Below are 18,917 nucleotides of genomic sequence, written 5' to 3' on the forward strand. Positions count from 1 at the left end.
TTGCCTCTACTCTAGTCCCCAGATGGTGGAAGTAACATTTAAACCTCCTTTCCTCTGCCTTGTACAATAGACCTTGGCACCATTTCAACTGTTTACTCCGGTAATTAACAGCACTGATACCACAACAATTACAACTCCTACAATCTTAACACAATAATGCTATGAATTAGTGAGAGCTAATGGCTGGAAGGTATAGTGGTTCCAGACTGCGAGATCTGTGCATTTTTAGAATAAAATAAAAGGTACAAACAGCACGCTTGCGGTAGACAATGATTACCTAGTAATTAGTTTACACAAAGCTTCCTATTTAATGGCAAAACGCTGTAATTAACGCGTGACAGAAAATCAAAGGGTACTTTGTAAGCATATGAAAAATTAACACTGCAGGCCTATAGCTTTATGTACTGATTAGAAGCATATTAAATCAATAGGACATACACACCAACAGCTTGCATATCTGATTATTCCCACTCTCAGGAATGGATGTCGTGGCTTCCATTTAAGCAAGGACTACAATTGTCAGGCTTTGGTTTGCTTAGGATTTAGGAATCACCCAAAACATCGCTTCGGCAGCTACACAGAGATACCAATAAACTGAGTAAGAAGAGCACTGCAGATAGCTTAAATATTCACTATCTGCAAACGATTTAGGATACACTGCTGACAGAGCACTATCCACAGCAGGAAACAACCTGCAACTGTTAAGCTTCACCAACAATCAGGTCCTCCTTGAAGTCTTAGGGAATCTTTCTCTTTTACTACCAAGCATCATACTGGACAGAAGAAATTTTAAAAGCTTGTCAGAAATCTGCAAATGTACCTTCTGTGTTTCTGCCACAGATCCTGGCCCTCTTCAGGCTGGAAAAATCTGCACACCTACAACTGCGTGCAAACAAGGGCAGCACGGCAGAGCCTTATTTCAGAGCCCCTGTGCTCCACATGGTTCAAAACCAGTCCAAAATCAGGGTGCTGATGGTGCCGTGTTTCTGTGTCTCTTTGACAGTACTGTGGGTGGTTTTATTTTGAGCTGTCTATAAGCACGCTCTTTAGTCTGAATTCTTCCTTCAGTAAAGAAAGAGAATACGGTACCTAAGCTTCAGGTTTCTTACAATGAATGCAGCTCATTCAACCAGCTAAAAGCTTCTTCATCCTGATTTCCAGGCAACTGCAAAGTTTATCTAATTACTCATTACAGGGCATTTGAATGTTGACCAAAACCACTTAAATTTAAAGAAAAACCCATAATTTCATAGCATTTTATCTTGGCTTTTGAAACTATAATTTTTCAGAAGCAATCCACATGCAATCCTGAAACCAGCATCTGAATATCGCTTCGTGCAACTCAGATCAGAAGTTGGATGTTCTGGATTTACTGCCTTTTGAAAAGATTTTGATTTTCTGTTATGCATCTTAGTGAATTAACCAAGATACGGTCTATAGGGAAAAGAAACCGTGACAAAATAGGGTGACACAACTGGAGACAACGAGATTCAAACACTCGAACATTTAAAACAGGAGGCTGCCCAAGCACATTAAATAGCTTTTCCTCTTCTACAACAGATACTTAATGGAGACTTTTGAAATGGCTGCGTAGCTACGGCCAATTACAATGGCTCATTCAAGAGATATTTGTTGCCTGGTTTTGTGTTCTATTTTTGTACTTCAGCTCTTTTCCTCTTTATCCCCACGCATCTCTCCTTTTTTTTCGGCCTGATTTTACTTACCTTAGGGTTGCTGCTAGGTAAACTCACAACACGTTGCTGATCCTGGTGGTTAAATAAGAGATGCAGAGTAATAAAAGTTAATTCTGAAATTAATTTGACTATTGATGTTATCTTGTTGGAAGAACAGAAGAGGTGTTAACAGCAAGGCAGTGTCATCCTGCATCCAAAAGGCAGTGCAAGTGACTGAGGTTGAGTTAGGAGGCACTGCAGACTTCGACAGCCTGCTGTCTATTCCAAAACAAGACAAGCACCTGTAATAACACACGTTGTAAGTTATGAGTTAGGCTGTGTGAGGTCAGCTTAGCCTCCAGCCTTACCTCTGCCAGTGGCCACAGGTGGGTGCCCAGGTAACGGCATGAAAGCAAAACAGCACACTCATTACCCATATACTCTCCCACCCCCACCATCCAACAACTCACAGTTCAGAACCCCCCTAAGCCAGGTACAGACAGCAATTTTAATAACCAGTAGTTTTCTCTTCCAATAATTTATACAGTCTCTCAGCAGGGATCCATATAAACATAGGTGAGATTTTCCCCAAATCCTGAAAAAATATTAACTTTAAATAAAATATGCCTGGCTTCGTAGTGTGCTTCGGAATACTGTCCTCTAGTGAGCATTAGGGCTATCTTCCTGTAGATATTTCAAATGCCTTCATCCAGTTGTCCTAAATACCTTCTCTATTGCATTTCCATGTACACTATTAGTAGCAGAAACACTATTTGTGCTATGAATGGACTAACTGAAGCTTGAATTGGTACAGAAAATAGGTTGGAAAATCATGACGTAATGGCATAAGAACATCTACTGCACAGATATCTTATATGCATTTATTAAACGGTTACAAAACTGAATTTATTTGCCTCCTCCAATAATTATTCACATTGCAAGATACCCTCAAACAGATGAGGTTTCTCAGTACTTTCTGACCTTTTTTGGTTGTAACTGTGGTCAGATTCTGATTTTCACACTGACAAATACCTTTTGAAATGGCCCCCAACCGCCAAATGAGCGTCCATGGTGACAGCAGTTCTCTTGATATTGAATACAGTTCAAATCTGGGCCTGAGGATGACATTTTTGATCAGCTGGCAGACTTATGCCAGCCTTCAGAAGGATGAAGGCCTTACAGAGACATTCAGCATAGTTTGTGAGTTCTATTCCTTATGCAGCTGCAAAATAATTAATTGCTCGGATAACTCAGCTGCTGCAATACGTTAACAAGGTAAAATACATCAATAATCTTGGCCTGCATTTTTGCTTGCCCGGTGCTGTATTTGAAATGAGGAACCTAAAATCAGTCTCATTTTCAGATGGAATCGATTTTTACACAATTCAAACTCAAAAACTACATTATTTTTTAATACCTTGCCTACGACATACCAATGAGGAAAATTTGGGTATCGTGTCTTAAACTGCTATGCAAATGATGCTATTTGTAAGTATTAACATAATTTAGTGCTTACAGTCATATCCTCATTTCTAATAATTCTACCAGAACGGAGAGTCTTTTCACTGTACTCCTAGCCTGCAGGATAGTCTTTCATCAAAAAGCTGCATTTTTTAATAACCTGCCAGCATATGTTTTGCATGTGGCAGCCTATGCCGATGACACAATGTCTTCATTATCCAAAGAAGCAAGAGTACATACTGTAATGGGACGTTAAAGGATGCCTGTGCTCATAAACTAACGATTTGATGCTTAAACGTGTATCATTACAATGGCATTCCTTCACAAAGGGTGATTTTAATCCTCTGCTCTCAACGGCAATACTCAGCGGAGACTGCAATTCATTATATATGAAAAAGGTCTCCCATTTTAGAAGAGAGGGCTAATCTCAGAAGGCAGAAACACTTGAACATACGTCCTCAAACAAGACACTGAAAATTGCAGCAAGTTTCACTCTGCCGAAGCTCACTTGAAAACTGGTCTGGACATATGGAAGTTTTCCTGCTGACACTAGAAAATTAAATCAAATGCATCATCCTCTATATAGTTTCCAACATACGACAAATTATTATGTTTCAGGGCTTCTGAAGGATTGGCTCCCGGCTGCATCAAATCCTAACATAAACAGAGTATGAAAGAGAAAGCAGAGAAAGCTGACTATCACTACGCCCCTTTATTCGGAGTCACTTAGCCATGGAAGAATTAGGAACGCTAAGATAACTCTAAGGAATAATGCTTGCAAAGGGAATTCACATCCACAAAGAACTAGACGCGGTGAAACTGCATTTCATCACGTTTCCTCCCTCCAGTTCTGACGGCGGGAGCAGGATGAGGCCACGATCTGGTAGCTTCATGTTCCAGATTGCTCAGTGCCACACTGTTCTGCCACCAGGGCAACTCTCCAGTGCTCTGCTTTGGATTGCCGGCCTTGTGCAGAGTGAGGATCCTTAGGAGCAATTAGCGCTTCAGTTTTACATGATAAGCTCTGTTTTGTTATGCGGAATTATTCGGTAGCTGTCAAATGCAACAGAACTGTAAGCAGCCCAATTCGAAATTTTAATATACAATATAATTCAATCAAAAATTTCAAAACAGTTTTGATTGAATTAAAAAAAAAAAGATCAAGAGAGCTGTAATGAGTAGTTTATGTAAATTAAACAATTCTTTCTGTACACATTCCTTCTGGCTTTAAAACCATTACGTGAGGAATGAATCTGGCACTGCACACAGAAATATTAAATGCTTACTGAAATTAACATGTTTAAATACCAATGAATATTTAAAGTACAAATAGTTCTCCGAACAACGGAACTAATGAACTCTAATTTCAGATCAATTTTTCTGTGGTTGAGATGCATCGTCTTACAACCTCTCTCCAGCACGTGGATTCTTACCCATCTCACAGTTCATGAGTTCATGCTGTACTGTTTCCCTCAGTGAAGTATTTACACACTCCCTCTCCTTACCTGAATGCCTGCTGTAACGAAGCATGCAGGAGCCTAATGTTCTCTGATACCTTGAGTGTTCTGTTTTATACAGATGAAAATTGCTAACAGGTTTAAAAGTTATCAGTGAGGAAAGATGTGCAGAAATAATAATTCTTAGCAAAACAGAAGAAAAGTTACCACTTTGTGGTTTCAAAGCAACTAGTATTGTTCACCATATTAGTTCAATGCTTTTGTTCCAATAATTCCAATCTACCTATGTAGCTGTAAGGCTTCACCACCTATAGAAACTAAATGCTTTGTACTGAACTCGTTCCACAGTTGGATTTCAGACATTTGCTTGTATTTGGGGCTATATCTTTGCTTTAATTTGAATTACTGGTGCCTGCTAGTTCATACAATCTACTCTGAACTCTGCAACACCAGCTCTTACCTGTGTCTTAGACTAAAGAGTTATGGTGAGGCTATTAAGAAGCCGGGACGCCAGTCAAGATTCCTTTCTTACTTACGTGTGCCCACTTCTCACTCCATGTCTCAAGGCTGTGCTTCTGACGTTCCTTTAGAACCCAGTGGTAGCACTCCAAATGCAAGATAATATCACAGAAGGCAGTGCCGTTTCCTCCGGATTCGTCATTCATTTTGAACAGCCAGCGCTGCACTTCCATGTTGTCCACAATCAGCTGGCTGAGAGCACTGATCAGCTGTGGAGCACACAACCACACAAAGAGCTTTTGTACTGTGACAATGTCAACTGGTCCTTGCTTTCGACTCCCTGTTCCCAAACATTTGGAAATGTATTTCCCAACTATGGTTTCTGTTTCTTAGAGCTACTCAGATTGCTGTTATTTCAGACACTTAGCAAAAGCTGAATTCTTTGATTAAGAATTTATGGTCTTCATGCTGTATTGAGCCCACTTGGGCAGAGCACCTGCCAGCAACAGAGCACCTCCTGTAGTTCGTGGAGAGAGCTATTCTGCAGAGAGATCTGCCTGTCCAGGCTGTTTTGTCACATCAGAATCTCAAGAAATGTCTCTGGCAGGGCATAGCATGGAGCGGGCTGCACTGTTTGCAGAATCACAGAAACAGTTGTGCCAGATTCCAACACCAGCCGAACATCTGTGAAATCTTCCTGCTGGAGAGTTCATTATATGGCTATAAATATATGAAGCAGCTACCAGGCAGGCTTTATTAAAATGCTAATTATTTATTTGTATATATACACAGATCTAAATGGCTTTAAAGTGCCTTCTGCCCAGCTGGTGTAGGACGCGAGTAGCTCCTTTGAAATGGCAGATGCCTTTGAACCCGGTAAAAGTATCACCAGATCTTTTTCATTGGCTAGAAGGTATTTTTCATAGCAATTTTGGGGACTTCTGTTGTGTGTTTGGGTTTTTTTTTGTTGGTTGGTTTTCAGTAACCTCGAATACAATTACATGTGTGTTTCAGGTGCCATTATTTGTGGCTTTTGAGAATCCCGTAAATGTGTTTTTCTTGATGACTCCCCTACAGTAATGAAAAGGATCAATAACACTGTAAGGACTGTAGCAATCATAAAGAATTATGTGCTATCTTTAAGTGAAAATTGAATTCTGTTTTAACATAGTGTCACCTCACTTTGATTATTTAACCTAAAATATCAATATTTCATACAAGCAAACAGCTGCAGAACTTCCATAACACCGTGCTATGAATCAAAAGTATCAGATTCATGTAAGTTAGTTATTTAACAATAAATCAAACAGTTGTTTTACAGATCATTGATCATATATTTATTTCATCTACGATAAAAGCTGCGATGTATTTGAGTAGCTTAGGCTGTTTTCAGAGTTAAAGGTGATTAATAAAAAGCAAAGGAATGTGAAAAACCTCTCGAAGTGGTAAGAATATCTGCTGATTATTTCCATGGGTTCTCTCAACACAACAAAAGCGTTTTAAATAGAATCATTACAAATCATACCTACATACATAATTACTAATCACGAATATTCGGTGCCAACAGAGCACACTGCAGAAAACTCTCGTGCTTTGTGATTTTAGTTTGCATTTTGTTCTCTTTCTTCTTGTGCTGGCAGATATGGACAGTTGAACCTATCAACCTATCAGCTGCAGATATGCTCAGTAAAACCCAAATTGAATGGGCTGACTTCTTAAGTGGAAGAAATTTTCCCTTCATCAAATACTTAGTTTTCCAGAAGCCTCCATTCTATTTTCAGTCACTGGTAAAACTCCTATTAATTTCATTAGGGCCACGACTTCACCCACGGAGCAGCAACACAAGCTGTTTGAAACAACTGAACCAAAAGGCCTTATGTATTCTCAAGAAAGAACGTGTAGATATCAGAACAATTGTACTGCTTCCTGACTAGGATGTGAATTGCATTTACTTGGTTAGATACGGCCAAAAAGAGCCCAATCTCATACACGATTTAATCAAACCTACTTAGGCTCTAATCAATACAGTCATGGCAATTGTAAAAAGCTTGCTTCCTATCAAGTGAAAATAGGCACCTGCACGTTGACACAACCCAGAGCACGTCCTGCTTACCTGTTCGTGGCTGTAGATGTCAGATTCCCCAGGAGGGGTTGGCACACGAGCACTGGCAAAAATTCGTTTACTTCCAGACTTGGTACTATAGAGATGAGCCACTTCTGGCACTGAGCCCAGTATGGGCACATTTAACATGTCAGCCACTGCTAGATCATCTTTGTGGGGAACCCCTCCGATAATGTAGGCGTCTCTGCTCTGGATAAGGATCTTTATTCTTTGGATTGTCTTGGGACTGTACTTCAGCTGAGTGGCTAGGCACATGTGATGCTTCTGTATGAAGATAACATTATTCTTGTTAAAAGGTGTTCTTTTCGATTCCATGGACCTAATTTATAACGTTACACACAATAAATACATTATTAATAGCAGGCTGGGTTATGACCTATCCTGTAGCTTAGCAGTTTAAATTGATAAAAGCTGTTGGGGTGAGGCTCCATAATCGTGCACATCTTTAGTGTGTTGGAAATGGGCTCACTGGGAATAGAACTAATTACTACACATCTGTATTTATTTGATCCATGCGGAATTATCCTTCTGTCAGTCGGCAGAGAGGCTGGTGGCCTTTGGATAATAGTGATTCATCTCAGCAACACTGCTGGCATCGTTTAACTCTAAAGCGCCTAAAAATCAATACAAAAATGAAGAAAAACCCCGATAGCAGAGAACGTATTTCACCATACAGTTCTGCTGTATTTTAAGCAATTCTCTGAGAATAAAACATTTTGATTTACTAAAGCTTTCACTGATCACATTAAATTACTGAGGATATACGTTCCCATTATACAGTGGTTCTGATAGCTACTGTAAATGCAACCGCAGCACGCTCAAAGTGAGAGGAGTATTTTTTGTTGCTTAAAGGCACAAAAGCTTCAACTTTTGGGGAGGAATTAAAAAAAAAAAACAAAAAACAACTTTTTAACATTGACATTTTACCTAAATGAGGCCCTTGTCAGGAAAGCATTCCTTGTCAGAACAGCCTTGCAAGGGATTGCCAGGCCTGAGAAACCAAGTTTATGTTCTTTCAAAGAACCAGCTGTTCTTTTACATGGACTTAAGAAGAAATACTGATTCCACTACTTGGGTGGGGTGATGGTGGGAAAGGAAACAGGGGAGCCCTTGGAAATGCACAAGAGGAAAGCTCTTTTGCCAATTGCCCAGCACTTTCTTGTACCAAACACACAGCTCCAAGAAATGCCCAAGCCTGTCTGTAAAGGCGCCAGACCAACTGCAAGGAGAGCTGGGACGTACCTCCAGCTCAGAGAAATGAGAGACTTTCCAAAACTCCAGTAAGAAAAGGGGAGTCACAAGTCTGAGGGCAAGGAGAGAGACCCTTAATGCTCTGATTCAGTTTCTTTTCTCTCAAGCACCGTCACAAAAGCGTGGAGATGGCCCTTTCTGCCGGCCTCGTGGCAGCTCTGCCGCACAGAGAACAGGATCGATAGCCATCCTCGGTCACTTGCTCCCTGGGGCACAAGCAGTGATGTAGGGACGAGATTTGCTTTGTGTCTCTCAATAATGGATTTTACAGTTAATTAAGGAGTGCAGGGAACAGGCTGTAAAACCTAGTTCATTTCTGTTTTGAGAGCAGTATGGCTGCCACGATACATGGCGGCGTGAGCAAAAGCAGGTAAAAGCAGGAGAGCTGAGTAATGCCCAGAATTCCAGCACAGTGCTGCATGGAATAACAGTTAGTGGGTTAAACAAAACATAGCTCTTGGTTCTCAAGCCAAGAGGTTTGTTTCAAACTTCTCAAGCTCCGAGAAGCTGAACTTGGCATCAGCTTCACCAAGAGAGCAAAACCACCACCCCCCCTTTTGAATTTGCTGCTAGCTGAGAAGCAGCAGAGCGTATCACTGCTCCTGGCTGCACAGAGCCCCATGAGATCAGTCTAATGGCTAGCATCTGCCCAAGAATGCAGGTGTAGGGACAGCCCTTTCTCCCAGTCTCCTTCTTGAAGATGCCAAGGTCATTGAGACCAGTGGGTGACTAGCAGCAGTTACAAGTACAGATTCTTCCACACATAAGAGAAACACGTCTAGGACACGTTAGGCAATGGATGGAAATAAAAATACACTTGGTGAAAATAAGGTAGTTTGAGGGTTTTGCACGTAAAGAGGTGTATTACACTGAACAGCCATAGGTACAGCTCAACCTGCATCTGCTCGTTGTTATTGATGGCACTAATTTACTTCTCAGCATTCAGTAACTGGGCGAGGAGCACAATCTGTACCTGTGAAAGAACCACACAGCCCTTGAAATAAGGCTAGCTCCCTGTGTCAAAGCATGTAAACATTTCCCAGCAAATCACAGCTGCGTAACAACAGAGTTGTTTGTTCTTCATCTGGAAAATAAGTTTGTTTGGGATATTTCAGCAGAAATTTGGAGCAGTGATAGCTATACAGAAGAGATGCATGCTTGAAAATGATCTGCTTTTACATTGGAACTGCTTCAACCTAATCACCGTGACCAAGATTGGTCATTACACTCATTTTTCATTCCTGTCAGCACAAACGTGTTGAGCAGCACCTTGTTTGTCCATAATATGATGTGCTTTAGATGATACTTTTAGCATGTTTCACACGGAGGGCTCTTTTAAAGTTTCCAACATTTTGTAACTAGTACTGGAAAAATAGCCCAGAGCGGGGGAGAAATGACAGTACAATAGTCAAAGTGCAATTGAAAGGGAACAAAATATACCACTGGTATTTATCAAGGATTTACCATCCAAACAATATTATTTTGAAGGTGAAGGGTCAAATTCTGGCCCAGCACATTACAGATTGCAGATTACAGCAGCGTTCAGACGACAGGTGAGTACTAAAGGAAAGCCCAGCTCCTTAGAACACAAATAGCAACTTGATGCTTTCCTCCAGCTTCAGAGAAAACAAAACACAGTCGTACCTACAGAACTCCCTTTAACTGCTGCCAAACCAGCCAGCAGCTCTGACTCAACGCTCCCCTGTTACACCGTGAAAGTAACAAGCACTTTTTACAGGGTGGTTTCAAACTACTTCAACAGCAGTTGGTTCAGACATACATGTGTTATGCTACTACAGAAATGCAAAGGAAAAGCTAACGCATTTACTGCATAGAAAAAGCTGATTTATGTTCTGATTAATCTCAATCTAAATATGGTACAACCAATATTTGTTCAACAAAATAACTAGAAAAGGGTTATTAATATGTATATATACTGAAACCTGAAACAGGACTTAGAGCACAGATATGAGAGATACACACGTATCAGAAGTATACAGATATCAAATGTTAGCAAAGCTCCTGTATAATTAATATTTACAATATAAAATTCCGTTCTGCTGTAGCAGAGGATCACTGCACTGCAGTGCCATCAGAAGTGCTGTAGCATGCAATAGCTAGGTCTGCTTTTTTTACCATGGCCCAGCACATGAATTTAAAACTGACTTGCCAGGTTTGAAAGTAATATCTGTATTATCTGAACAATTCTAAGTCCCGTTCTTTCCAAAGTTCTAAACTGGATTTAATTGCAAGAAACGTGACTAGCACGTGAATGATTGGATGCTGGGCAACCCAGGAATAAAGTTTGAGCAATAAGAATGGTTTATTGCTCTGATCTGCTTACAGATATAAATCTATCAAGTTCACAGTCCCAAGCATATGGTACGAATGGACAGCGGCCTGCAAATAGCAGATATAGGACGACCTCAACTGAGTCTATAAACTAAACCGGGATATTTATTTCCAGTGCTCTAACTAGTAGTCTAATCAGTAAAGCCCTTAAACTTGCCATAATATTTCACTGATGTGTACCAGAGCGTTACGAGTTATAAAATTTCCAATTTAATTTTACTGCATCCCTCAAGCTGTAGTAATTAGAAGACAAACTCACAGGGAAGCTGTTTATAGCTTCAGGGGTGAGAATTTTGAACCTGTCCTGCAGGTCACTCATGTCCTCAGGGTTCCCAGATCTAACAGCTGCCTGCAGACCCAGGAGTTTATTGTAATACTGCAGTAACTCCTCACTCAGATGAAGGGGGCAGATGTAGATGACGTCCACGTTGGCATCTAAAACAAAGGGGCACAGTGCTCATTACTGGGAGAAAGGTAGACTCTATTCAGAACGGCAATCTGACGATTCCTGATCGTTTGCTAACAAACAGCCTCGCTAAAAAAGCGCTGAAAATAAACCCGAGATTTTTAATTCCCCAATCTTAGCGGTTTAACTGCTTTTTCTGTGCTTCAGCATTTCTCTGAAGACAGGTCAGCAACCCAAAGAAATAGCTGGCTTCCAGAATTCAATCTGCAGAACATATTGGGGGCAGAATTTTGAAAGAGTGGCAGGGGGATTTATCTGCACAACTCACATTAACATCAATGGGAATTGTGCGCCGCTTTAAAAATATATCCCATTAACTTCAGTAAATTATAAAACCCAGCTATTAAGTTCAGAAAGCTGATGAAATCACAATTTCATACGCACGGCCTGTTCCTTTTCTTGTCCTGTCCACACAAAAGCTCACGGTAGGATACCATTAATAACTATTGCTGAGCATGTGAGTGTGTTGATTAGCTAGTTAAATACCACAGTGCAAAAATCTGCTTTTTTGCATGTGAAACAACTTGATCTGAAAGACACCGAGCACACAGATACTCAGGGGTGAGAAAGAGACAGCCGTGCACATATGCCACTGGGGAGGAAAATTTTAACTACTAGGCTCTTCTAAAATATTAATAGGTGACTTAATGGATTAATTGCCTTGCAAAATTAATAGAATTTACTGCCAAAAAACAATCCTAGATTTTGATCCAACTCCTGCTGAAATCAGTAGGAAGTCTTTCATTGTCTTTGCTGGGCACAGAAACAAGAGCCCTGTAAGTGCCAGGGACAACTGCCACCGCGTGGGACCAAACCAGAAGCAGTGCAAGCATTGGAGCAAGCAAACTCCCACCCTTGCATTGTAAAGGAACATGGTACCCACTTTTTCACTTTGAATTTGGTGAATAACATGCTGTAACACATTTTACTACTCTTTGTGCTGCCCTATAGATATCCAAGTCTACCTTGGATGTAGTAGGGCTCCAGAGACAGATTAGCTAACAGAGGTCACACCGAGCAGAGATCCTCTGTATTGTAAAGAAAAAACAATACCGTAAGTGTCAATGCTCTTTTGCTAGACACAGGGAAAGCACTGAGATAGTTCATAATTTACTTAATAATTAGCTAGTTTGCATCTTATTCGTGGTCTGTCTTACATTTTACAGCGGAAGCAATTTTCCTGTTTGCAGATTTTTAGTGAAGACAGCCTGCATAGCACGTTTAGTTTGTACCTTTAAGTTACTAATTATCACTTTAGAGAAAAAAAAAAAAAACAACCTATGTTAAAAAATTGAAAAAATAAAACTGTACTGTGGAAAAACAATATTAGTGTCTAGATAATATATAAAAGCAATTACATTATTATTTTAGGCAACTGTAAATTTCTGGATCTAATATATTTTTGTTACAAACTTATTAAATGGCATTTATAAAATAATAATGATACTGAAATATATATGAATCAAGTAAAGTATGTCATTCCAGGGAGCCAATGGAGTTGGTCATTGACAAATAACATTCTACATTTGCTTTGCTTAAGAGAGGACCGTCGTTCCAGGGAAAAACTTTTAATGTATGTCTCTTGCCTCATTTGCTAATTAAAAAAAAATTGGTTTAAATAAGATCTTGCTCTTCTTCAGCACATCTTTCTCTCCATATGAGCCTGAATGAACTCTAGCAGGATTAGCTACCTAATTCTGTAGGACACTGAGCACTTTTGATTGTTTGTGGTGCTCAGCACGCCTTGTAGGATGAGGTTGCTTTACCTTGTCACAGTCAGAAAAGTCACTGTGGTGTTCTTATGAATAACTTGGACAGGAGCAAACAGCACAGTCGCTTCTGAGCTTGTACGTTCTCTATAGTTAGCATTAATACCAAAGGAAATTCCGCACCCAACATTCTTGTGCTCACACACACGGGCAGATAATGGCAGCTCAGCCAGCCAACAGCTCATAACATACCCAGGGTGTCGCACAGCCTTCCCAGCTGCAAGTTCTGTTGAAGAGCAAGATCTGGAATACGTTCACGGATGCACTGGGAATATCCTGGAAAACAAGTACAAAGTCACCCCCACTGGAACGTTAAAAAAAAACACACAAAAAGCCTGATGCTCGTTTAGGAGAAATCAGCCACTTTAGATTTATATTTTAAAATCCATAAGTGTTTCAAATCCTAAACATGGTATTGCATAAATTACATCGTGGTTGGACTGGATGACCTTGGAGGTTTTTTTTCAACCTTGGTGATTCCATGATTCCACAATGTAACATCATGTTTTTGTGTGATGAGATTTGAAGTGAATGGCTAAACACTGCAGACCTATACAGCTTTATCATTTCAACCTGCAGCCACTTCTGAGTGGCTCAAGTCTTCTGTGCTGTTGGATTGTTTTTTAAATGCTGAAAACAAAAAAATGACACCATCATTAAGCAAGAATCCTGCTAGAGCTGTAAGCTTTGTACTTCACACAGATAAAAGGCAACAAAAACACTTCATTACAGAGGTGTCTCACTGGTACCTGATCACTTTGTTGCAGAGGAAGAATGAGTGGCAGCCTGTCTGAGCTAGGATTACCTATCTGGAGGTCAGACTTCCAACTGATTGCATATTTGCATTCAAAAGGACTGCTGCAAATGACATGGCCACTGTGACTACCATCTCTAATCCTGTAATTTAAAAATTAAGTTGAGTCTGAACGAAGCAGTGTGTTCATACAAACACAGAGCCACGCAATACGAGATGCTGGCTGGAATAGCTGTGATTAAATCAATAAGGGCGTTCATCTCAATGCTCAGTATTTGCCTGATCCTTTAACAACACCCTTACAACACTGCTACCTATCTGCTCACCATCAGTCCAGAAAAGCTTCGCTGGAGAAAAATTTGCCAAATATTTCCTTGCTTTCACTCTGGAAGATGGTAATGCTGTTTTTTACTGCAAGGACAATTAATGTAAGTAATGGACCTTCTAGAGTGAGGTAGCAATGCTGCTTTGCACAAAGCATCAGAGCATCTTGGCACCCCACCAGGGGAGGGTCAGCCTCGCCAAGCACGAACCACGAATTTTCATTTCTCAGTTTAGTGTCACCAAAAGGACAAGGAGGGCCTTCCTCCCCTGCATGAGTTTTACGATAGCGTATGTGCAACGATTTCAGCGGCTGCTCCCAATTTACACAGGGCTAAGCTGTAGGGAGAGTTATAGAAGTACTAAAAGAACGGGTGTAGGAATTAATGGCAAGGGGCCTGCTATCACCTCCCTTTCCAGCCCCAGCCATGACCTCACGCCCATAACTGCCATTTTCTTGATAAATCTCGCTTGTCTCTGACTGCCTTTCTTAGCAAAGGATCCACAACACTTTTCAAACTCCACCTTTGAAAAGAGAAGGAGCAGCATGGAGGAGGGGACAACTGGAGGCACCACAGGGAGATGGCTGAAGGGGAAGGAGGAAAAGGAGAGACCCAGGGCTCAGCCCCACGTGCTTCCAAGGAGCCTGGGACAGGTGCAATAAATAGCATTTAACTTCCCTCCCTACACTCAGGGCACCTGCTGCTCAGCTGAAACCACTTAAAAAAGCACTATTCCTGGATCACAAAGCTCTGCTGCATGTACTGCAGGCTGCATAAGGTGCTGCTATTTGGGTAGAAAAACCCATCAATCATTTACAAATAGTTAAAAGAGAAAAAGTATTTGAATCCCAAATATTGCAGAGGTGTATTCATCTGTTAGAGTGTGAGAGTAAAGCAGATTAGATGCCTGCAGCTCATTTTTCATCATGCTACTGACAAGAGTGCTAACCAATCTTTACACAAGGAAATTGATATTCTGTTTTCAGCTGTACTCAAGTCAGAAGTTTTTGTTTTGGCGAAATAAATGGAAACATTTGTTCCTCACAGCAGTATAGTTTAAGCTCTTTGCTGTCCCTGCTCCTGGATTACTTCCAGAAATGGAAGTCTGAAACTGTTTTTAAAATGAAAACTGCTGAGAAATTCAGTTAGGATTCTATCAGTGTCTATTGGAATTCCGCTTGCATGAGAAGAAAGACCAGATTCTAACTTGACCCAAACGCCAAAATCGGGGAGGTGTGTGTAGAGTTTGGGGCTCTTTTTGGCCTACCAGGCTGAAGACAGAAACCATCAACAGCATTTGGTCAAAATGCCTCTTGGTGTCTGTCTGCACCTCAGACACCATTTTGTGATTGTTCAGATTCAGCATTAGAAACCAAATAAAACAACAGAGAAAGCCCTGCTGAAGTCAGCTGCCATTCAGTCCTGAGCTGAACAGACGATACTTGTTCCAATTGCCCAGCTTCCCAGCAGCCTACCCAGGCAGCCTTAGTGGGACTGCAAAGAAAAGAATGGCTGCTGAGGTGTTTGGCACTTCTGTTCCCAAACAAACATGACAAGATATGGCTGAGCAAAAACATCACTGGAAAAGAGTAGAAAACAAATGACAATGCTGATAGCTGGGCTCAAAATGTTACAGATTTTGCAGAAACGACCAATGTCTCAATTAATTCAGCGTAAAGAAGCACGAATCACTTTTTCAAACAACATCTTCAAATCCCTCCACTGGACAGCCCAGTGTTTCCACGCTTTAAAGAGGTTCCCTAATTCTCTAAGAAAACATCTGCACTCTGTTACCTTTGCTGCTGAGTTTCTCCTGAAGGGGAAAGTTCCACTTGTGCCCTACTGCAGCAACTGCAGCATGGAGCGACGATGGAGTCATGGCTGAGCTGAACAGACTGAGCTTTACCCACATCCTAGAACTTACTTAAGAGGTTGAAATAATCTCAAAGCTTTTTTAATCCCACTGGCTGATGCAGTTTGGTGTAACGTGGACACTCTCATTCACGTTTCAGCTTAACCTGTTTTGATTACACTGAGATTCTTTCCATATAACTTTGACAGCATCTGTAGTAGCTCTGCTAATTCTGAATTCAGGCTCCTAAATTTATAATTGCTTTTTCCTGTATTAATGCACTCCTTCATGTTTTTACCCAGCTCAGGGCACTGGAATATACAAATTAATTTTAAATAGTCCCGCTCTGAGAAAGGACCCATACCCTGGCATATTCACATGAGACTTCAAGATGAAGGTGTAATTAAAGACAATTGTTCATCAAATGTATATTTACGTTAAACGCAGTCAGCAGAATCATTGAATTAAAGGCTACCTGGGCTCCAAAAAACGAGAGCTTAACACTTACTTACAGCCTGCATTAATTCAAGCCGTAACCAATTCACTTTACGAAATCCTGAATCTCTCAGGTCAATTAGTTTGCAGTGTAAATACAAACTATAAATCAAATTACAAGCATTTCGACACGATTCCGTGTTTTAAGAGATTATCGGTGCATTTTAGAAATTCCCAAGAAACCACATTCTTTAATTTCTAAACACCTACACTTTGCCATTGCTTAGCAGAAAACAGCTTTTAAGTTCCCCAATTCATAAATGTAATTAAATAATTACATTAGTGCTAATTAACATGAAACTGCAGATTATTTAAGCGCAAAAAACACTATTCAACTTCTTAATTATTCTTGTTCACACAGCATTTCCTTTTGCTCAGGCGCCCTAGGTGCAAATAAAGCATCCCATCTGCTCGTAATTAGAACTAAATAATTTCAGAGAATGTAGCTTATCATTTTGACTGCACATTTGATTAAAAACAGTGTACAAGCAATATCCTGGCTTATTGCTGCAACAGCAACAACACGCACAGGCCCGTGTTTTCCTATCATTAAAGGAGACTGGAAACATTATCTGTTATTTCAGGGGGAAAAATACAACTTTTTAGTTCATTTCATACAGATGAAAGCAAATTACAGCAAATCACCTCTCCGCTGAATAGAGGCCCCCACATAATGACTTTATTTGCTTAATCCCCAAATTAAACGCCGTTTCGAGCGAAGGCCCTGTGTTATTACTCTCATCATGTCGAGAACATTTTCCTGCCGAGACCAATTTGAATAAAACAAGGGGCCTTCCTTGAACTCAATCAAGGAGTCATAATGTGGTGGGTAATAGAGGTTGCTGATAGATTTGCAGGCAAAAGTGTTATACCTAATGATGGGATATGGATAATAGTCCTCCTGGAGGTCCTGATGCGATTCCAGTTGGCTGCCAGATGCTAAAAATCAAGAAGAGCATTGATCAGTGACAGGAAGCTGCAGTGGATTCATCTAGTCAAACTTCAGCTGTTTTTCCACTGTACAGTTAAGCCAGGCATAAATTATATTAATTGATTTAATTACATACTTAAAACATCTTCCCCAATTAATTTAATTAGGTGGCTACATGAAGCTACTGGCAGGGGAAGATTAGAGGCTGCTCACTTAATTAACAGAATATGAATGAAAAAAAAAAAAAGAAAGCAAACATAAATGAAATTGTGAGCACTAATTAAGAGGCTGTCTGCAAACTTAAATACTTTCTGACAAAGTGGTGACAGGAATGTAGACGAGAGAGGGATTTTTTTTCAGCAAATTAAGTGCCACAAGGTATATATAGGGAGCTAAGGTAATGCAGTTAAAACATTGATTTTCTGACAGAGCCACTGAAGTCAAAGCGAAGGGACATTTCCAATAGAAACACCGCAACAGATTTTACAGCCACAAAGGCTGAATCGCTGATGAAGGATGAAATATGATACTCGGACAAGTGTATGGTTAAAGGGGAAAAAAATGGAAGCAGCTTATTGCGATCACTGAAGCAAGAGATGTTTAGAAAAGAAGAGCTGCCGTAACAGCTGGTAGCACCGCACACCTTGGCCCTGATGTAAAAATTCTCCAGGTGTCTCTGACGTGATTCCTTCAGGGTCTTCTTCACACGTGCCATGTGATTGTGCAGGAGCCAAGAGATGGCAATCACACCTGATGCCCACTGCTGCCGCCTGAATCGGGCGTAGGCTCTCCTGGCCTGGAAACGTCTCCACGTTGCCTGGATCTTTATAGCCGCCATTTCAGTACCCCCTTGGCCTTTGTATCTTTGGCCAGGTCGATTTAAAACCCTTTCCACAGCCGATCGATTCTTTATCACTGACAGTATGTCACTTTTGGTGGGATTCTCGTTAAGCGCAAAGTCCGATGCCGCTTCCACCAACTTCTGACAGCTGATTGTAGCCAATGGTACGGCGTAGTCCTTGAGAAGCTTCTCTGTGCGTTCCAAGAAATAGACAATGCTCCCCCAGGACAAACAGTGACGTTGTTTGAATGCCAGAAAGCCTGGAGCAGTCTGGTCTATAGCGCCGTGGCAAACAGCAATGCTGCAGTCAGGAGATGGATCCTGTAAGGGGAGACGTGGGAGGTATTTGTGGGAGCTGCACAAAGAGAACAGCCGCAGATGGAGAGCAACTGCCATCGAGTGCAAACGTGTGGCCACCTCATACAACTGCACTACCACTTATCATTGGACTGGGGGAATCTGCATCTGAAATAACACTCCTTACATTGATTTATACATCACAGCCACAAAGTTTATCCCCTATCTGCCGTAAAAACCACCGTCGCACCAAGACCTCAAGTGTCACGAAAGGGTATCAGCATTTTTATTGAAATACATTAATTGCAAATGGGAACCACGCTTCATTTATCAAATATAAAAACGAAGCTCTGCAGCACGTTACTGGACTACATCAGATGGTAATTGCAGTAGCAATTCTCAACAGTAAATCAG

General features: G+C 40.8%; 1 protein-coding gene across 1 annotated transcript in view; it reads right to left on the bottom strand.

Annotated features, from left to right (window-relative positions):
- The window catches only part of IQCH (IQ motif containing H), a gene marked incomplete at both ends in the record, with an annotated part of 57,965 nt that overhangs the window by 23,346 nt on the left and 15,702 nt on the right, over positions 1–18,917 (bottom strand). Inside the window, 6 exon segments of the mRNA XM_079541138.1 lie at positions 5,128–5,319; positions 7,164–7,436; positions 11,035–11,210; positions 13,203–13,286; positions 17,307–17,373; positions 18,009–18,527. Of these exon segments, the coding sequence (XP_079397264.1) occupies positions 5,128–5,319; positions 7,164–7,436; positions 11,035–11,210; positions 13,203–13,286; positions 17,307–17,373; positions 18,009–18,527 (1,311 nt within the window).

The sequence above is a fragment of the Tetrao urogallus genome (genome assembly GCF_951394365.1).
Source record: "Tetrao urogallus genome assembly, chromosome: 11".
In the NCBI taxonomy this organism is placed as follows: domain Eukaryota; kingdom Metazoa; phylum Chordata; class Aves; order Galliformes; family Phasianidae; genus Tetrao; species Tetrao urogallus.